Below are 21,098 nucleotides of genomic sequence, written 5' to 3' on the forward strand. Positions count from 1 at the left end.
GTATGGACATTTTAACAATGTTGATTCTTCCCATCCATGAGCATGGTATGTTCTTCCATTTGTTAATATCCTCAGCTATTTCCTTTCTGAGGAGTTCATAGTTTTCTTTATAGAGATCCTTCACCTCCTTTGTAAGGTATATTCCTAGTTATTTCATTTTCTTTGAAACTATGGTGAAGGGAGTTGTGTCCTTAATTAGCTTCTCATCTTGACTGTTATTGGTGTATACAAAGGCTACTGACTTGTGGACATTGATTTTATATCCTGAAACGTTACTGTATTTTTTGATGACTTCTAGGAGTCTTGTCGTTGAGTCTTTGGGGTTCTCTAAGTATAAGATCATGTTGTCAGCAAAGAGGGAGAGTTTGACCTCCTCTGTTCCCATTTGGATTCCCTTTATTTCCTTGTCTTGCCTAATTGTATTGGCTAGAACTTCCAGCATTATGTTGAATAGTAAAGGTGACAGAGGATAACCTTGTCTGGTTCCAGTTCTAAGAGGAAAAGCTTTCAGTTTTACTCCATTCAGTAAAATATTAGCTGTGGGTTTGTTATAGATAGCTTCAATCAGTTTTAGAAATGTGCCACCTTTGCCTATACTCTTCAGTGTTCTAATTAGAAAAGGGTGCTGGATTTTACCAAATGCTTTTTCTGCATCTATTGAGAGGATCATGTGATCTTTATTTTTGTCTCTGTTAATATGGTGGATAACGTTTATGGACTTGCGTATGTTAAACCAGCCTTGCATCCCTGGGATGAAGCCTACTTGATCATGATGAATGACTTTTTTGATGATAAGCTGTAATCTATTGGCTAGGATTTTGTTGAGAATTTTTGCATCTATATTCATGAGTGAGATTGGTCTGAAATTCTCCTTTTTGTTTGGGTCTTTTCCTGGTTTTGGTATCAGGGTGATGTTTGCTTCATAGAATGTGTTGGGGAAGATTCCTTCTTCCTCAAGTTTTTGGAATAATTTCTGCAGTACAGGAATAAGCTCTTCCTTGAAGGTTTGATAGAATTCTGGAGTGAAGCCATCTGGACCAGGGCATTTTTTGGTTGGAAGATTTTTTATTGTTTCTTTGATCTCAGTGCTTGAAATTGGTCTGTTCAGGAGCTCTATTTCTTCCTGGCTGAGTCTAGGGAGAGGGTGTGATTCCAAATATTGATCCATTTCCTTCACATTGTCAAATTTCTGGGCATAGAGTTTCTGGTAGTATTCAGAGATGATCTCTTGTATCTCTGTGGGATCAGTTGTCATTTCCCCTTTATCATTTCTGATTGAGGTTACTAGAGATTTTACTTTTCTGTTCCTTGTTAGTCTGGCCAATGGTTTATCTATTTTATTTATTTTTTCAAAAAATCAACTCCTTGTTTCTTTAATTTTCTGAATGACTCTTTTGTTTTCAATTTCATTGATCTCTGATTTGATTTTGGATATTTCTTTTCTTCTACTGAGTTTAGGCTTAGATTGTTGTTCTTTTTCCAATTCTATAAGATCACTTGTGAGATTGTTGATGCGCTCTCTTTCTGTTTTTCGAATGTAGGCATCTAAAGTGATGAATTTTCCTCTCAAAACTGCTTTTGCTGTATCCCACAGGTTTTGGTAGCTTGTGTCTTCATTGTTGTTATGCTCAAGGAAGTTAATGATTTCCTGTTTTATTTCTTCCTGCACCCATCTGTTATTCAACAGAAGATTGTTTAATTTCCATGCCTTTGGGTGGGGTCGAGCATTTTTGTTAGAGTTGAGTTTCACCTTTAGTGCCTTATGGTCTGAGAAGATACAAGGTAAAATTTCAATTCTTTTGATTCTGTTGATTTTTGTTTTGTGTCTCAGGATATGATCAATTTTGGAGAATGTTCCATGGGGTGATGAGAAGAATGTATATTCTTTATCTTTGGGGTGGAGTGTTCTATATGAGTCTATCAAGCAGAGTTGTTCTAGGGTCTCATTTACATCTCTTATATCTTTGTTTAATTTCTGTTTAGAGGATCTGTCCAGCTCTGTAAGAGGAGTGTTAAAGTCCCCTGTTATTATGGTATTATCAGATATCATATTGCTCAGACTGAGTAAGATCTGTTTCAAGAATCTGGGAGCATTTAAATTGGGTGCATAAATATTTAGAATTGAAATGTCTTCTTGTTGTATTTTTCCCTTGACCAATATAAAGTGACCATCTTTGTCTTTTTTGACTTTAGTTGCTTTAAATCCACATGTATCTGAAAATAAGATTGCAACTCCTCTTTTCTTCTGAATTCCATTTGCCTGAAAAATTGTCTTCCAACCCTTGACTCGGAGCTTTAATTTGTCTTTTGAAGCCAGGTGTGTTTCTTGCAGACAGCAAATGGATGGCTTGTGTTTTTAAATCCAGTCAGCCAATCTATGTCTCTTCAGTGGGGAATTCAAGCCATTAACATTTATTGAGATAATTGATAAGTGTGGTAGTATTGTATTCGTCTTATTTTGTGAGAGTCCATTGCTTAGTTTTATCTTTTGGATCAGCGTGGAGGTTAGGTTCTGTCCTTTAATTTCTGAGTTTTTACTTTGCTGCTGATCCATTGTGGTGGTCAGTGTGCAGAACAGGTTGAAGTATTTCCTGTAGAGCTGGTCTTATTGTGGCGAATTTCCTCAGTGTTTGTATATCCATAAATGATTTGATTTCTCCATCAATTTTGAAGCTTAGCTTAGCAGGGGACAGAATTCTGGGCTGGAAATTGTTCTGTTTAAGTAGATTAAAGGTAGATGACCATTGTCTCCTTGCTTGGAAAGTTTCATTAGAGAAGTCTGCAGTCACTCTGATGGTTTTGCCCCTGTAGGTCAACTGGCGCTTACTCCTGGCAGCTTGCAGAATCTTTTCTTTTGTCTTGACTTTGGACAGGTTCATCACAATGTGTTTGGAGAAGCTCGGTTAGAGTTGAGGCAACCTGGGGTCCAATATCCCTCTGAAAGCAGTGTGTCAGAATCTTTGGTGATATTTGGGAAATTTTCTTTTATAATATTCTCTAGTATGGCTTCCATTCCTCTGGGGCATTCTTCTTCCCCTTCTGGAATTCCTATAACTCATATGTTGGAACGCTTCATAAAGTCCCATAATTCTGACAGTGAACGTTCTGCTTTCTCTCTCTTCTTTTCTGCCTCTTTTACTATCTGACTTATCTCAAGAACTTTGTCTTCTACCTCTGAAATTCTTTCTTCTGCATGGTCTAACCGGTTGCTGATACTTTCCATTGCATCTTTACGTTCCCTAATTGACTGTTTCAGTTCCTTCAGCTCTGCTATATCTTTTTTATATTCTTCATGTCATTCATGTCTTATTTTATTTTGTTTTTGGATTTCCTTTTGGTTATTTTCTACTTTATTAGCAGTTTCCTTCATTGTTTCCATCATTTCTTTCATTGTTTTCAACATGTGTATTCTAAATTCCCTCTCTGTCATTCCTAACATTTCTTTATGGGTGGAATCCTCTGCAGTAGCTACCTCATGGTCCCTTGGTGGGGTTGTTCTGGACTGGTTCTTCATGTTGCCTGGAGTTTTCTGCTGATTCTTCCTCATGAGTGATTTCTTTTACCTGTTTCCTTGCCCTAATTTTCCTTTCACTTCCTCTTGCTCTTTAAGTTCTCGTGCCTGTGGACTAAGGGTTACAGGACCAGAAGGGAGAGAAGGTTGAAGAGCAAAAATGGGATGAAAGAAAGGAGGACCAAATGATAAGAAAAAAAAAAGAAAAATTTAGAAAGGAGAGGAGGTGGGTAAAAGGAATATTGACAAAAGAAGAGAGGCACAGAAAGAGGTAGACAGAGCAATATAGGTGTACAGTGGGGTACTTTGATACAACCTTAAAAAAAAAAACCACCTTCTGGGGGTGCCCATTTGGGTGCTTCCCTTGAGGTCAGCAGCTCTTTGCTAACCTGATCAGACACAGTACCCCACCTCCACCCAGTAGAGAGGAAAGACAGAAATGCTATAAATCAAACCAAAACAAGCAAACAGAAAACTTTACGGGATAAAATTGGGTGGAAAACCAAATAATAGCAGTAGAAACACTAGCGAAAATGAAGTTCTAGTTAGTGAAAAAGGCAGCAATGGGAAATTATAATTAAACTAGAAAAATTGAGAAAGAAAAAGGATCTGTATGGAAAAGGTTAAAATTAAGAAAAAAAACAACAGCATCAAAATAAACAAAAAAATACAACCAAACCAAAAAAAAAAAAAAAACACGACCAAAAACAAAGCAGTATGTATATGTTATTGAATATTGTCTGGGCAACACATGGTCTTCTGGGGTATGAGATATTAATCACAGTTCTGATACGACTGGAGGCTGCTGATTTCTCAATCCCCAGCAGGTAGATACCCTAAATCTCTCTTCAGCCCACTTAAAAGGCACTTTGAACTTGTAAACTTGCTGAGCAGAAGCTTTCTCAGGGAAGTGCTTGTCGCTGGAATCACTGCTGAAGTGGCTATCCACTTACCCAGTGTGCCAAAACCAGTCTCACTCTGCCCCTGAGGGTTAGGGCTGCAAGGTGGCTCAGACCCCAACCTTAGGCTACTCGGTGGCTGGGTTACCAGCTCCCACCTGATTCTAGCTCTGCGACCCTGAGTGCAGAGCTTGCGGGGGCAGATCGCTCACAATGGCTCCCTGTGACGCACAGCCAAACACTATTAGCTCCGTCTGGCTCAGCGGCTCAGACTGGGGCCCTAGACAATGACCAAAGTTCTCCGCACTCCTGCTCAGGCTCTCCCCAAGGCAGTTCAACTGAGTGCCAAGTCCAAAGATACCAAAACAGTTCACAGGTAAGGCCTTTCCGATTTGCAGTCTCGCTGCTACTGAACTTACAGTTGCGGGCGGGTTTAGATGGATTGAACACACGCGACCACTTGCCGTTTTTCCACTGTTTTGGTCCTCCTCTTGGGGTCCAGAAGTCTCTTGCTGACTCCCTGTATCCTCACAGGGGTGATGATAGGCAGATCCCACCAGCCAGAGATGCCTGGAGTCCCATCTCCCCAGACTCACAGTGCCCAGATGCAAGGAAGCTGTTACTTGGCCACCATCTTGCTCCACCCCCCAACTTCTTTTCTTTCCTACATTTCCACCCCAACACCCCTCCCCGTTTTTTCTACTCCCTAGCTATCCTGAACTTCTTAAGTTCCTTGAAGGCCTTTGCAGAGATTGTCTTGGCCTAGAATGCCCTTTTCCTTAATTGTTTGCCTGCCCAACTCTAATCTCATTAATATCTTGGCTCAGTGGACTCCTTCTCAGAAGATTTCTTCCTGACCACCCCATCCCCCTTCCACCCCCAAGACTTTGGCAAGTCCTTTCTGGTAGCACAGAGCTTGCATTTTCCAGACTATGCAAAATTCCCTGTGTGCTTGTCTCCTCACTAGATGGAAAACTTCTTGAAAGCAGAGATAATGTAGCAGAAATCTACTGTTTCTATGTCCATCTCCTCATTTGTAACAGTACTCCAATTTTCCCTTAGAAATTTGCACTTTCCCCATTCCCGTTTTTTTTTTTTTTTTTTTTGGTGGGGGGACAGAGCATAATCTTACTCTGTCACCCTGGGTAGAGCACCATGGTGTCATCACAGCTCACAGCAACCTCAAACTCTTGTGCTCAAGTGATCCACCCGCCTCAGCTTCCTGAGTAGCTGGAACTACAGGTGCCCACTACAACACCCCGCTAGTTTTTTGAATTTTTAAAATAGAGACCAACTCTTGCTCAGGTTGGTCTCGAATTCCTGAGCTGAAGCAATCCCCTGCCTTGGCCTCCCAGAGTGTTAGGATTATAGGCATGAGCCATGCAATCAGCCCATTGTCAGTTCTGGATAATGAAATGACCCTACTCCACAGCTCAGGGCTGAGCAGAGGATCCAAGCCCTGGGAATGAATTTGTTCCTCTTTCTTACAGCCAAAGAGGTGGGTTTGGGGATAGTCATGACCTTCCCAGACCACCCAAAGCCAGCTGCAAGATTTCTGTAAAGACTCCTAGGAATGAGAAACTCTCTTGTTACTGGAACCATCATGCATAGGGCTATTGGCAACTTAGTACCTTGTTGAGTCTACATGGAGAGAGCCCACCAGGGCTTACACAGGGGAAGGCAGAACCATGGTATGGAGAAAAATTAGTTCTTGGCTAAACCAGGGATTGGGATGCCCAGTCTAGGCTCTTCCATAATACCCTGGGCCCTCTATGTGGTTTATATACTTGCCAATGAGATAATGATAGGCAGGAATAAAATTAGGAAAGAAAAGCAGATAAAACTAGGGAGCCTATTCGTATCTCATAGGCCATCTCAATGTCCGATGTATTCCATGTTATTTATTCAATGTACTCAATTGCTAAACTGATGAAAACATTGGGTTGACTAAGTTGTGAATTTGCGTGTGTGTGCATGTGTATTTTTATGGGCATATATGTGGTCTGAGACTCTGTTTTGCCAAAGTTCCCATTACATTATTAAGACTGTGTGGTGCTTAAGCTCAGGGGCTGTGGAGGGGGGCAAATCACAGTCTGACTCTTGGCTCTGCCACTTTTTCAGTTGTGTAACTTTAGGCAATGTAAGTAGCCTCTCTGAGCCTGAGTTTCTCCTTTGCAAAAATGGGGATAATAATGATACCACTTCCTGGGGCTGTTGTGAGAATAAAAGGAAATAACACATGTAAATAACACATAGCACCAGGGCATGGGTACATCATACAGCCAAGAAACAAGGTTTGCATTTCTTTTTAAAATAAACATTTTATTTAAAAATATACGCATTTTTTATTTTATTTTTTAAAAGAACACATGCCCACTTTGGTATTTTAGCCATTGCTTCTTGCCTTCCTGCTCACCCACATTTCTTTCTGGTTATGTAGAGTTGAGCAAAAGAGACCAACATGAAAACACCATTCCACAGGGTCCCACAGTGAAGGCAGGATGCTTTATCCTTTGTGTGGAAAGCACCTCTCTGTGCTTCCCCGAGGAAGGTTTTAAGCACTCAGCAGTACAACGCCCTCAGTCCTCGTGCAGGCCCCTTGGAAAGGAACTCCAGGCAGTGTAGGTTCAGTTCCTTTGGAAAACATAACGATAGCTTCCAGAATCCTAATCTTCATACTCCCTTTTCCCACAAAAACTCAGGAGCTGTTAAACCATTTGTAAAATAACACAAGCTACCAGTGCCCACAATGGGAGCAGAGGGTTAAAATCAGCACAAGAGACAGTCAGGGAGTTGTTTGTGTTCATTCACAGGGAAAATCACCAAATTCTAGAATCAGAAGGGAACTTCCATGTTATTGGAGCCAATGAGTCCTCTTACAATACCCCTGGCAGACAATAGTGAAATTCATCCCAGATGCCTTCCTGACTTGAAATCATAAATAATTTTAACCTAGCCAGGGTTCCTCCAGAACCAAACCCAGCTCCTTAACACAACTGGCCAGCTTTAGGCACTGTGGGACCATCTTGTTCCAGGACCTGGAGTCTGTGTGCCTATTAATATCATCTGTCTAATAAAATATCTGTACTACCCTACTGGTTTATATTAGATTTATGAAAAAACCAAGACCTCAGATTCTCTTCACTCCAAGTTTTCTCATATCTGATAGCAAACTGCACCCAGCAGTGTGGGCTTCCTGCTCTGAGGAAGGCAGCCAAGGCCTGGAGGGAAGACCAAATTAACTTCATGCTCTTTGGAGCTTTTCACTTAAGGGATGGAGGCTCACCTGAGATCCTCTCTCCCCCCTACTATGGGTTGCTTTTGCCTAGTGAGTTTGCTATGATAATTGAGGATAGGCGTAAGACAAAACATAATGTTTCTCCCTCCTTTCCTCCCTTTATTTTCAAAGGGTTTCTGTATCTCTCAACCAAAACAAATCTTCAAACTCTCACAGATGCTATAAATGGTGGGAGATAATAACACATCTCCATGGGAATGACAACTGCCATTTGACCACAGAGAAAAAAGAAAGAGTCTTAGCATGGGAGAGAGCTTTTTAGCTAAAAAGGGCCCTTCACTCTATCCTCTAAAAAAAAAAAAAAAAAAAAAAGAAAATCTTTTCTATCATAATGAAAAGGTTTCTGGTATAAGGACCGGGAGATACTTTTTGTGCTTGTTTATAGAAACTACAAGTCCCCAGTCATTTGAAATCTGAAAAGTCTGCCGAATCAATTCATATTGGAGATCTGAAGGTTTGTGTGCTCTGCCCGTGGTAGTCACCAATTAATTATCCATTGCATGAATCGATTTGGTGTAGGAGTTTTCAGCCAAACCAGAATCTGTTCCTAGAAGAGTTGACCGAATTTAAAATAAATAATATTTGGGGGAAAAAAAAAAAACCATCTTAAATGTTTGGGATAGGTTTTATTGATTCTCCCTTCCAACTTTTTCTTTAGAATGGAAATAAATGTTTTTGAAGGGCACAGGCTAATGGTTGATAGACCCTTGATGATTCAATTGGATGCTGCCTTGGTTTTTTCCTTTACTGGTACAATCTGTATGGTTAAGAACCATTTCTCATTTAAAAATTTGTGATACAGTTTTCATAATGTGACAACTTTTGCTGAACTGACAGGTTCATAGATCAGGAAGTTGGACTCTTTTATTCCTCCTCCCTCCTTTCCTTTCTTCTTCTTCTTCTCTCTCTCTCCCTCTCTCTCTTTCTTTCTCTCCCTCCTCTTAGAATGTGTGTTGTCTCAATATTGTTAGAAGTAGGGCTGCTACTAATGAGCTCTGGCTCACTAAAAGCATTTGCACAAATACGTTCTCTGACTCCCTTGATACGTACGACTCCACTGGACTATGGCAATCCTGGGAATCCCTGCAAGTCCCTCACCATGGGGGCTCCAGTGGACTTAAAAATACTGCCTGTGGTCATCTTTGGGCCCTAGGGGCATTCAAAAACTTGAATGTGGGCATCTTCATAAGTCACTATGCATCTTTTAGTCATCTGTCACTACAAAAGGGGACACAACTTAAAGTTTAAATGAATTTAAAATAAAAATCCCCAACAGGAGACAGACAAATTTACATGGATTATCTGATCTCCTGGGAGCAGCCACTTTCCATCAATTTTCTTCCAATTATCGCCACCCATTCCCAAATCTCACATCTGCGCCAAGAGGAGATGGGATGAATATGTTTTGTGGCAACTGTGGGAGGTGGAGACTGGTTGTCCAGGAATCTACTCTTTGAACTGTGCTGGGCTGCAGCAGTAGACAGGATCCCTCTTGTCTTCTGTGAACTGTGAGGTGCGTTTGTCAGTCCTGGGAAATGTCTAGAAAGATCCCAGTGAAAAGACACACTCTGGCAAAGGACAAAGGCTTTCAAACTAGGTCTAGTCTCTCAGATACAAATACCCAAAGGAAAAAAATAATTAACACTCTGACCAGGGTCTCAGAGTAGGGAAAGCATGTGATTTTGTTTTTCAAAGAAAGTAAAGGGGTTGGGGGTGGAAATAACATACAAGTAATAAAACAGGACACCTAAAAAGGGTGCTCTCCAGCAAGCTCTGCCAAGACCCCAAAAGGCCACAGCTGAGGAATGAACAAATGTATGGAATGTGTGAATAAGGTTTTCCTCCCTGTAGCTTCATCTTCAAAGAAAACCCTGATAATTTTCCCCTCTAGATTTTTGGATCTGACGACTGACATAAAAGCAAAATAAAACATTTACTGTGTGGATCAAGGAATGTAAAATGATTTTCATGTTTCTTTCATGCTCCTCTATAAGAGATTTTGCTACCATTTCAGCTGCTAATGGTGGAGTTGATCTGTCTTTTCACATCCATATTCATTGCCAAGATGAGCTTGTTCACGGTAAGCAAGTGGCTGTGAGTCATCGGCTGGAGCCATTAGTCATACACAGAGAGGCAATGTGTAGTCTGGTTGATTAATCAGGAACTCGTATTGAGAAAGGCCAGAAACCATTCACAGCAGAGTTAAAGGCTTTTGGCATAGAACTCTGTGACACTGCTTTTCAGGATACGTGCACACACCTGTACACACATATGTATATATCTATACACACGTGTGTGTGTGTGTATTTTACCCACCCCCATCCCCTAGAATAAGATTTGGCAGCTTTCAGAGTAACAGTCAACAAAAACACTGTGTTCACACATTTTTACAAGTTAACAATGGAATGACTTCTAAATCTTTGGTTTATCAAAAAGAGAACTTCTAAAATCACAATATTTTTGATTATCTTCTCTATAAGTGCACAGTGAACATTTTTTTTTTTTACAAAAGAAGAAAACGGTGCCTTAGTGATTTAAATAAAAAAACAAAACAACAGCAATAGCGCCTTTCTACAGCATGCAACACTAGAAAATGGTGAATTGGAGCCACAGTGAGCCTCCCAGAAACTGTCCTGCAATTTGAGTTTTTTCCAACTCCCAGCCAGAGCACGAGAGGTAATAAGGAATACACATTATTAGATCAATGTCTTTTCTTTCCATCGCTTTCAATGTGCAATTGTGTTTTCTTTCAGAAACTCTGGTATACTCCTTCTCCTGTATATATCCTCCACATTTATCTTTATACTGTAATGATTTCCAATTTCCCCAGGGCAACAGAAACCAGTGTTTGCTTATTAGTCCAATGAGAATAGAATGATCTTTGTGACTGATGGGCCTAGTCACTGGTTTCTTCCTGAGGAAATTTGTATGACTTCTTTTCACAGCAAACTGTGCATATGGAGAATGAGTTCTCCAGAAGAAACTGGACTGTCAATATTTTGAAAAATGGCTTTATTGGGAGTATGGCAGCTTGTGAGAACCGAGAAGTCCTCCCCTTTTAATGGTGGGGCAGAAAAAGAAAGACTGTCAAAGAGGGGCAAGAATGGATTGGTATCTAGAAAGAAAAGTAGAGTGGGGAAAAAAACTGGTAATAAGAAAACAAAAACAAAACCAACAAACAAACAAACAAAAAAATCCCCCAAATTAGTTGGACCCCGTAAGTGATAATCCTGTTATAGTAACCCATGGTATTTATTCCCAGGGTATGGGGAACAATATTGTTCTCTAGTCCTGTCTGAAGGATCCCTGATGTGGTTTCCTGTGCTTACAGATATCTTTCTCTCTGCCTCTGTGGTTATCTCTGGTCTTTGAACTAAAGGGAGGTGTTTTGGAGAACCAGAGATCTCTCCTTCAGGGGCAGGAATTTTTCATGCTTCAGGGTTGTCACAGAGATGGTGGGAATGATTGGGCCACGGGTTTAAACAGAATAAAGTTCTGGGTGGAGTTCTCTGGACTAAAGGCAAGTAAGATATTTTCAGTGACCACAGAGAGTCCTGGCTACCTCCAATGGGGCTGGACCTCCCTGGCAGAGGGATGTTGAATTGAATTTGCTTCCCTGGGAATGGATCAGTTCTGTCCCTTGATTGTCTCAAGAGCTCCTTTACTGATGCTAGATCTGGTGTCTCTTTTGAAAGACAGGAAATGGAGACCCAGGCAGCAGCCTCCATACGGGTGTGTCTCCCATCACCTTTGAGGGGCTGCCTTCCCTATACTCCCAAAAGACTTTACATTTTCTTCACACAGATGTCTAGTAAATTCATGAGAAAAGCTTACAGTGTGTATCAGCTTCTGCCCCAACAATGCCTGAGAAAAAATGATGGGCTAGAAAAAAATACTTTGAAAAAGCAGTGAAAGAATTTTGGGTGGGGGTCAGCCTTAATAATCTGAGAAAGCAAATTTTTGATTGCATTGTTGAAATCATTAATAGTTACTGAATATTGGTAAATATTACATTATATATATTTTTAAAAATGACTCCTATTTTTTCTTGTTGATTGTCATGGAAGTATCCATTGCTTCTCTTTAACTTCCTTCTTCTTTTGGGTAGTAAAAACATTTATGGTTGTGTGCTTTCCCCATGGAATACCTCTTGGTCTTCCTTAGCACTGTTGGATCAGGCATTCTACCATTGCTGTAGGTGAAGGTCCATGGGAGAATTCAAATTGAGATCTGTGACATCCAGGAAATCAATGTTAAAGATGCTGGGGCCACTGGTGGTGACGGAGCTAAAGCCTGGTGTAGAACTTGGTGGCGTGAGGTCCAACCACTCCATGGTTTCCCAAGGAGACTCAGTGAAGCTCAGCTGCAGCCCACTGCTGTCCACAGAAGAGGGTGAGAACTGCGTGTGCATCGGGGACAGGGGGCCTGGGAGGATCTCATGCGCATTGAAGAGGTCTTCTGCAGCCTTCCCAGAGAACCCATCCATGATCCCGTCAAAAGGAGGCTCCTCACCCCCTATTTTCAGAAGGGCGACATCACTCACCTTTCCTAAAGGACTCTGGGAATTTAATAAGACTTCAAGGTGCTCATCACCGTCAGCAGTATAGTGGTCAAAGGGCAGCTGGCCTCCTGAAGACACTTGTTCAAAGGACGCCAAGGATTTGGGCAGGATAGCAGTTGGGCTCCGGGAAGGCCCAGGTATTTTTGGGACTTTTTGAAGACATGAATGATCCTCTCTGGCATCAGCTGGCATTTCTGTCAGTAAAACACAATGGGAATTGTTAAATCACTTCAAATTGAGCATGCCACACGATGTGGGTCTTTGTATGAGTTGCATGTAGGCACAGAAGATGGCCACACTTCCTTGGTCATTGCTTACCACCCAGTGTCATCCCTAAATGGCTGTTTATAATCAAACCCCAATTCTTCTTCCTTCCCATCTCTCCCAAACCCTTCTGTTCTGGGAATTCCACTCTGTGATTATCAAACTCTCTTCTCTGACCCCTGGCTGTCCCCCAAGGATGTTGTATCCTCCAGTACATCCCTGGTGGGGGCCTGAAAGTAAGGGGTCGTGTACGCTCCCATCACCATGTTTGGATTGTTCTCCCTCCTTCTCACAACTCCTCATTGGTTTGAGTTTTTAAGGGGCACACTGGCCCCACACCAGCCCCCAGGTCAGTCTTCATCTACTGCAAACTCTACTCCCAAGTAGAAGAAATCTACCTTAAATACTACCCCGTTTCCCAGAAAATAAGACATCCTCCGAAAATAAGACCTACTTACAGGAAAGATAAGACATCCCCTGAAAATAAGACCTAGCACATCTTTGGGAGCACACCTTAAAATAAGACACTGTAAGAAGATATTCATGTTTTTTAATGATTATGAATAAAATAATACATAGGAGGGAAGAAAAGCACTAAGACAATAGCTATTGCAAGTTCATTTATTCTGCATTAAGAAATTTTTAGATGCAAAAAGCATACAGTAAGAAACTATCTTCTGCACAAAAATATTATTCTCTTTTGTGAAAGGAGTTTCTCAAAGAGAGCAGGTAGGTTTATAACTAAATTGAAGGACAGCAATAGTAAAACCATGGTAGTACTTTAAATTAAAAAATACATAAACAAAAAGCTAACATGATAGATAATGGATTATTATAATGAATTTTTATGTTGAAGTCCTTATTCTGTTCTTTTAAAGAGGACTCCTTAAACTATAATTATTGCTGAAAACAAACAAACAAACAAAAAAAAAACCTCTGCTCCCAAGTTCATTGCCTTGTCCTCACTTCAGCTCTGCTCATTCTTTGTGCCAACAGCCTTGAAATTACCCAGTGTTTGTCCTGGCCTCTCTGTGCTTTGACTCCCCCCAACTCCAGAGCATTCCCACCTTGTCAGACAGCCCCTACATCCCTCAGAAAGCTCAGTTTCAAGCAAAATCTCCCCCTGTTTATCTATCGGCTCCCCACTACCAATGTCACATATTAAACACCCCAGGACAATCGCTCTTCAGCCACCTGGAGTCATGCCAATCCACTGCCTCTACTATTTCATAACTGTCTACAAGGCCCTTCTGAGCTTCACTTCTTTCCTCATCCAGTGTGTAGTCTTTCAGCCACCATTGCAGATACAGTCTTCAGATACCCTCAATCCCCTGGCTCTTCTCTCCTTTCACCACTCATCCCCAACAAAACCCCAACCCCGCATCGGTTTTCCCTCTGCCTGCCTGGGAGCAGTGGTACATTGCACGAAAAAAGTTAACACAACAAAACCAACTGGTTTCACTTTAGACTTATAATGTCAGGCCTGCCACTGGCATTTAAGACTGCCTCACCATCCTACCACGCTTCTCCAGAAAACTCACTCATGGTTAATTCATAACTGTCCTTTTCTTGAATCTCCCATCCTCCTCTCTTGCCCCCTTACTCTTTGCTGATCTTGCCACACCACATATTTCAGTAAAAAAATAATAACAAGGGGGTCTGACAAAAACTCTCTCATCTTCCCATCACCAAGTTTACATACATACATACACCTGTTCCTCTCCCTTTCTTGTGGGAGAGGAGTGGCAAACTCTTTTCAAGTTTTGAAATATCTGTTCACTTGCTTATTGTCTATATCGCTTACTAGACACTAAATTCCAGAAAGGTGGGGACTTTTATTGGGTGCAGCATTTGGCCTAGCACAAGGCCTGGCCACCCTTCTCAGAGTCCTTTGCTGCCTCTTTTCTGAAACTTTACATGTTATTGCGTTAAGGGTTCAGCCCTGACCTGTTTTCTTTCTTTACCTACATATCCTCCTTAGGTCATCTTACTCTAATTCTAGGCACACAGTCCGTAATGTTTCTTTAAATAAATAAATGAATAAATTAAAAGGAAACAAAAAGAACATGATAATTATTTTTTATTGCTAGTTTGAATAGCATTTGAGCATGAATGGACCACCCAGCAGAAGATCACTGACTGAATTTCATTTTGAGTAGGTAGCACAAAGCTTTCATTATTTGCTTTGTTCTTATTCCTTTTTTTTTTTTTGATTTTAAACTTTATTTTGCATGTACAAGTTTCAGATTATACAAAACATAGAAAATGGACTATTTTAAAGGCACATTAAGTAGAAAGTTATCTAACTACCCTAAAATCACATTTGTTCCCAAACTAATATTCAAAATTCATCTCTAGGCCTTTTCCTAGAATTTCCCCATCACCACAAAAGTGTCCAACTTGCACTATAAGTAACTTTTAAACTATTAGTGAGTTTAGTAATCCCTCCCACCCCGCCCCCCCACTCAGACAGATTTTAAATTTATGGTACAGGCTCTAACCAGGCTGCTGGGTTTACTGTGTCTCCATACAGGCTTTGAGTTCTTATTCTTAAAATCAAGAAGTCAGGGACATTGAGAAGAGAACAGTAGGAAAACATGGTATAGGACAAGAAACGTTCAGGGAAACGGGGATTGGACTGAAAAATGAAAACTGTTAAAATGATTAGTGAAAAATGTTCCCCAGAAAAAGGCAGTGAGAAATTATCCACTATGCCTTCTTTCATATGCTCTCAAAGTGCACAGGAAGCTCAGAGGAAACTCTACCTGTGGACTACTGGGTGCACCTGACTCACAGTACACATCTGACCCAGGCCCTAAGAGTCACTCCCTAGGGTATCACAAGGACAGTGTCCTGATGGGTGGGACACAAGACAGTCTTACCTCCACTTTCAATGAGGACATCCAAGAGTTCATCCATCTGCTGACTCCGAGTCATTTGCTATTTTTAAATGAACCAAAGGAGAACCAAGAAGTTAGAAGATGGTTACTTCTGTAGCAAATCATTAGAAGCAAAGGTGCAGAATTTTAAACTTGGTTTGAGTAAGGCTTATTTTTTAAAATTGTGGTAAAATACGTATGACTTAAAATTTGTTATCTTAACCTTATTTATTTATTTATTTATTTATTTGAGGCAGAGTCTCACTCTGTTACCCAGGCTAGATAGAGTGCCGTGTTGTAAGCTTAGCTCACAGCAACCTCAGACTCCTATGTTCAAGGGATCCTCCTGCCACAGCCTCCCAAGTAGCTGGGACTACAGGCACCTGCCACCATGCCTGGCTAATTTTTCTATTTTTAGTAGAGATAGGAGTCTCATTCTTGCTTAGGGTCATCACCAACTCCTGAATTCAATGTATCCTCCCTCCTTGACCTCCCCAAATGCTAGGATTACAGGCCTGAGCCACCACACCCAGACCATCTTAATCATTTTTTTAAATTTATTTTCTATTGTTAAATCATAGCTGTGTACATTAGTGCAATCAAGGGGTACAATGTGCTGGTTTCATATACAATACAATCTGAAATATTCCCATCAAACTGTTCAACGTAGCCTTCATGGCATTTTCTTAGTTATTGTATGTAGACATTTGTATTCTGCATTTAGTAAGTTTCGCCTATACCCATTCTAAGATGCACGGTAGGTGTGGCCCCACCCATTACCTTCCCTCCACTCTAACCTCCCCCTTCCCTTCCCCTCCCTTGGCCCTTTCCCCATAGTCTTGTGCTATATAGTTGGGTTATAGCCGTCATGTGAAGAGGGCATAAATTAAGTGGCATCAAATGCATTCACGTTGTACAAACACTACTACCATCGATCTCCAGAACTCTTTTCATTTTGCAAAATTTAAACTCTCTACCTGCTAAACAATAACTTCTCACCCTTGTTCCTCTACCCTCAGCCCCTGCAACCATCATCTTTCTGTCTCTATGAGTTTGACTACTCTAGAGTCCTCATATGAGTGAAATCCTACAGTATTTGTCCTTTTGTGACTGGCTCATTTCACTAAGAGTAATGTCCTCTAGTTTCACCTATGCTGTAGCATGTGTTGGATTTTTCATTCCTTTTAAAACTAAATAATATTCCATTGTATGGATAGACCACATTTTGTTTATGTATTAATTTGTCAACGGACTTGGGCTGTTTCTATCTTCTGGCTATACTGAATAATGCTGTTATGAATGTGGGTCTACTGGCTAAAGGTTTTTGAACTGTATTTGGTTAAACCTCAGTATTAATTTTAAGCAGGTAAATTACTGAATAAAATGATCTACTACAATAAGAGAAGGGAGAAAGAAGGCAGAATGCTTCCCAGCTCAGAGTAAGATAGACGAAGTTCCGTCACTTGAGATGTTTTCATCCCAAGGACAGGGGACCTTTATACACAGAAGATACCTTTTTCTCATTCTAAGGGACTTGCATCTGTCTCTTGCTTGCGTGCTGTGGGTGTGGCCCAATAACATGGCCCCTATTTTGTTGGTTCCTCATTGCAACAGATTGAAGAACCTGTAGACACTGGTAGAGTCTGCCTCCTCCTCACTGGCTCATCTGAGTTAGATAGAGTCTTATCTCTGGAAGTCCACTCTGCCTGGCCTCTTCCTTTTTTTTTTTTTTTTTTTGGAAACTATGATAGATCATCTGGTGAGGATACCAGGAGAAGGGATAGGAGGAACAAAGCATTACCCATCTCACAGCTCTGCCAGGTCAGACCCAATAACCTAGGCATCAATAATCAATGAGCATGAGAGTACTGATCAAAGAAAATCATACACCAGTCTAGAAGGCACAAGATGCCTGCAGGTTCTGGCAGGGTATGTAACTGAGCCAGATACAGAATGAGAAAGAGAGGTAGAAAGCAGAGCAGAGCCCAGGGAGTCAAAGTGGCAATGGATATTTTGCTCTAAGCAATTGTTGTCTGGCAGAAATGTGGCTCCCAGGTGGCCAGATTCTCTAATTTTTCAGAAACGAGAAAGCCCTCCTGATAACATCTCCTGATATTTGATATTTGAAACAGTCTTTACACCAAATGACACTTAACCATGGGCTGACTTTGCTCTGTGGGATGCCGGTATGCAGGAACTGACGGAGATGCTCTTTTCTGGGATAGCACATAGGAAGGGTCTTTAATACCTTAACCACCCTCAGACCACTTGAGGTATAAGATCATTACTCTCTTTTCCTTTTCTTACTTTTTTTTATTTTGAAACGTTCCTAATATAGACTGGGCATGGTGGCTCATGTTTATTAGCCTAGTGCTCTGAGAGGTCAGAAGTTTGAGACCAACCTGAGTAAGAGCAAGACCCTGTCTCTGCTAAAAAATAAAAAAAATTATCTGGGTGTGGGGGCAGTTGCCTATAATCCCAGCTACTTGGGAGGCTGAGGAGGATCCCTTGAACCCAGGAGTTTGAGGTTGCTGTGAGCTAAGCTGACACCACGCACTCTATGTAGCCTGGGCAACAGAGTGAGACTCTGTCAAGAAGAGAGAGAGAGAGAGAGAGGAAGAAAGAAAGAAAGAAAGAAGGAAGGAAGGAAGGAAGGAAGGAAGGAAGGAAGGAAGGAAGGAAGGAAGGAAGGAAGGAAGGAAGGAAGGAAGGAAGGAAGGAAGGGAGGAAAGAAAAAACCTTTCCATATGCAAATGAAAATAGAAAATACAACGAACCTCCCTGCATTCATTACCTAGCTACAACAAACACTAACATTTTGCCAGGATCATTGAATTTTGCAGCAAGAAAGAACCTGAGAAAATATACCCTGACAATAGCTTTCCTATATATGAGTATCTGTTATGTGCCTGAAAAATGTGGTAAGTGCCAGATTATCCAGAATCTTTGCTCCTGTTTGGTTAGAGAAGTTGAGTATTTACCCAATGTTAGTGGTGATGGCAGCTGGCAGGGGGCAGAGCTGGCACCAACGCTGGGCCTGTGAACCTCCTCTTGACTCCTGAAGCTTCTATGCACACCTATTTACAATCAGTGTCTAGGGGTTTGGCTCATTCTGGTGGGGAGACGCCCAACACACTGAATATCAGAATCTGCGAACTACACAAAGCTTAATAAAGTGACACAATGGCCATTTAGTCAGTCTATTCTTCTGTAAAGAAAAAAATCATGCAGTTACCTGCTTTACAGCATCTTCATAGGAGGGAGGCTGTGTTATCTCTGAAACTGTTGAACTTGACTTAGAAAAAGTTGAGGATGGAATTGAAAACTTTGGCCCCATCTTATCTGAAGAGTGTAAACCAGCCATCTGCATGGATAAAATAAATACATTATTCATTGGTCAGAACTGGTACTGCTTCTGTTTTAGAAACTACAGGCTACATTTTGGAAATATTGATCAAAGAAAAAAAAATACCCAAAGGCTTAGAAAATAACTTTCATATACTAACAGGAGCACATATCACTATGCATTTATTGCTGGTGGTATCTGAGAATGGGGACTTCACAGATCTATTTTCCCAAATAAGGTGCTCTCTCTTCTTTCAGAGAAAATAGGGAAGAGTCGAGTCCAATTCAATACAGAGAAGGTCACCAACCGAAGAATTTCCAGAGGAATCTATTCCCAAGGTCATTTCATTCCAAATTGGAATGCGGTTTGGAAATGCTGATATTGAATGTGTCTGGGTGTCCCCTCACCAGAATGAACAAATATCTGCAGAGAGTTGGAGGCATTGTTTGGGTTTCTCTTCACGAACCAGCTTTGTTTTTTGGGAGTGTAGTGACTAGTCCACTTCAGGGTCTCTGCCCTTCTTGACGTGTGGCCTGTGGCACTTATGTTCCCACTATCTTGTTTGTTTCCTGTCTGCCACCTCTTCCTTGCTCCTTAGAACTCCCTATATCCAGGGTCCTTGGAAGCCTGATTTCTTCCACCACCTGAAAAGTGCCAGCTGTTTCTCTTTCTGCAGGTACAATGCACTGTGACCCCAACTTTCTGCACTTCTCCAGTCCTGTCTAGAGATATGTGCACCTCCCTCCTTCTCTAACATTACTTTCTGACACCTTTGATTCCAAAATGCAACTTCACAGAAACTGATTTCTTGTCCATGTTATTTTGCAGAAATACCATGGCCATTTTGTCCATCATGATTTCTGGATGAATCCAGGAAATGACTCCCTGGCATACACCCTAACTCATATTTTGAGGCATTTCAAGTAGACTTGTTTCTCTTGAAAATGAAATTTAACTCCATTTTTAAAGGGAAACCTCATCATTGACTTGGGAGGCCAGGGGCCACAGAAGAGAGAGAAGGCAAAGTTAATCCCAGGTTCAAACCTTTTTGCAGGTGCCTACCTTTTGCTGTACACTTGGGCTTTTGGGACAGGAGTTGCCCCCAGTACCATGACTGCTGTCTGCCTGGGCTCCAGGAAAAGGTGGACAGAGGCTGGAAGAATGGGGAGAGAAGCTTGGAGGATGGCCATCATGAGCCCCTGAGTTCTGTAGAAAAGAAGAAGTGACAATTAAATGGCCAGCAGTAGCTTGTTTGAGTGGGACCTTTGCTAACAATTCTGGACCATGCCTTGTGTCCCTGGTGGCTTATCTTTACAGGTTCCCCCAAATTCTTTTACCAAATGAACTTACCTAAAAATCTGGCTTTGTACATATTACCTACTGGTCAAAGACTTCCAGTGGCTCCCACCTATCTACAGCACAGGGTCTGCACTTCTAACCTGGGGCAGTGTTCAAGACTTCCGGAAGCTTAAATTCTGCTGTTCCCACCATGAGCATCCCAGGACATGCCCTGCATGTTCTTCCCCCATCTTTGTTTAGGTGGAGTGTTCTTTCCTACTTCTCTACTTTTTAATGCTACACTTCTGTCAAGATCAACCCCTTCACAAAACATTTCTGAAACTTTCTATCGCTTTGTGATCAACCTGTCCCCTCTCCCCACCTACTTTGTACTTTAATGTCATAACCGTAGATCAGTCACATCATCCTCTATTGTTCTTTATCTTTTTATCATGAAAATTTTAATGTCTTCAAAGAACCTTTGCAGTATCATCCAAATTGAGAGCTTGGGTCCAGAGCTATGTCTCTAGAAGTTGCCTCAGACAGTATACCCTTAAGAAATGTTTGCCAATGATGATGAGAATCCACATAAATCCCAGTTCCTCCCATAAAGCCCCCCTCAGGAGTGGGTGCATTCATTGGACTGTATTGTTCTGGGAGGTTTGTAAAAATTTATTCTCATTACCTTTTGCCACACTTCATACTCTCAGAGTAGAGATACTCAGTCTGAAAAGGGTGTGTACTTTCTAATCAACTGATCTTGGATTGGTGTGATCCCGGGCAACTGAATGAACCTCCCTGAGTGGCAAATAAAGAATAATATATTGGTACTCACGGGGCTGTTGTGAGGACCAGTGAGATTACTAATATGCATGCGTCCTAATACTTGGAATGTGGCAGGTATCCAAGTAATGTGAGTTTTCTTCCTAGTCTTTTTCTAAAAATATAGATGTCAGAACCTTTTTATAATGTCATTTTTGTTCTCAAATGTTTCAAGGGCAAAAGGAAAAGAATCTTTTCTGATCTTTTGGTCTAGTCTTTGAATTAATACCTCTTCCAAGC

General features: G+C 41.2%; 1 protein-coding gene across 1 annotated transcript in view; it reads right to left on the minus strand.

Moving 5' to 3' along the window:
• Nucleotides 1-6,745: 6,745 nt before the first annotated feature.
• Nucleotides 6,746-21,098, minus strand: part of MYOCD (myocardin) — a 63,055-nt gene continuing 48,702 nt past the window's right edge. The window contains exons 11-14 of the mRNA XM_053570498.1: nt 19,821-19,964; nt 18,648-18,776; nt 15,416-15,473; nt 6,746-12,463 (exon numbers count right to left, since the gene is read on the minus strand). Coding sequence (XP_053426473.1) covers nt 11,892-12,463; nt 15,416-15,473; nt 18,648-18,776; nt 19,821-19,964 — 903 coding nt within the window. The 3' untranslated portion in view covers nt 6,746-11,891. The remainder of the gene's footprint in view (nt 12,464-15,415; nt 15,474-18,647; nt 18,777-19,820; nt 19,965-21,098) is intronic.

The sequence above is a fragment of the Nycticebus coucang genome, chromosome 18, assembly GCF_027406575.1.
Source record: "Nycticebus coucang isolate mNycCou1 chromosome 18, mNycCou1.pri, whole genome shotgun sequence".
Classification (NCBI taxonomy): domain Eukaryota; kingdom Metazoa; phylum Chordata; class Mammalia; order Primates; family Lorisidae; genus Nycticebus; species Nycticebus coucang.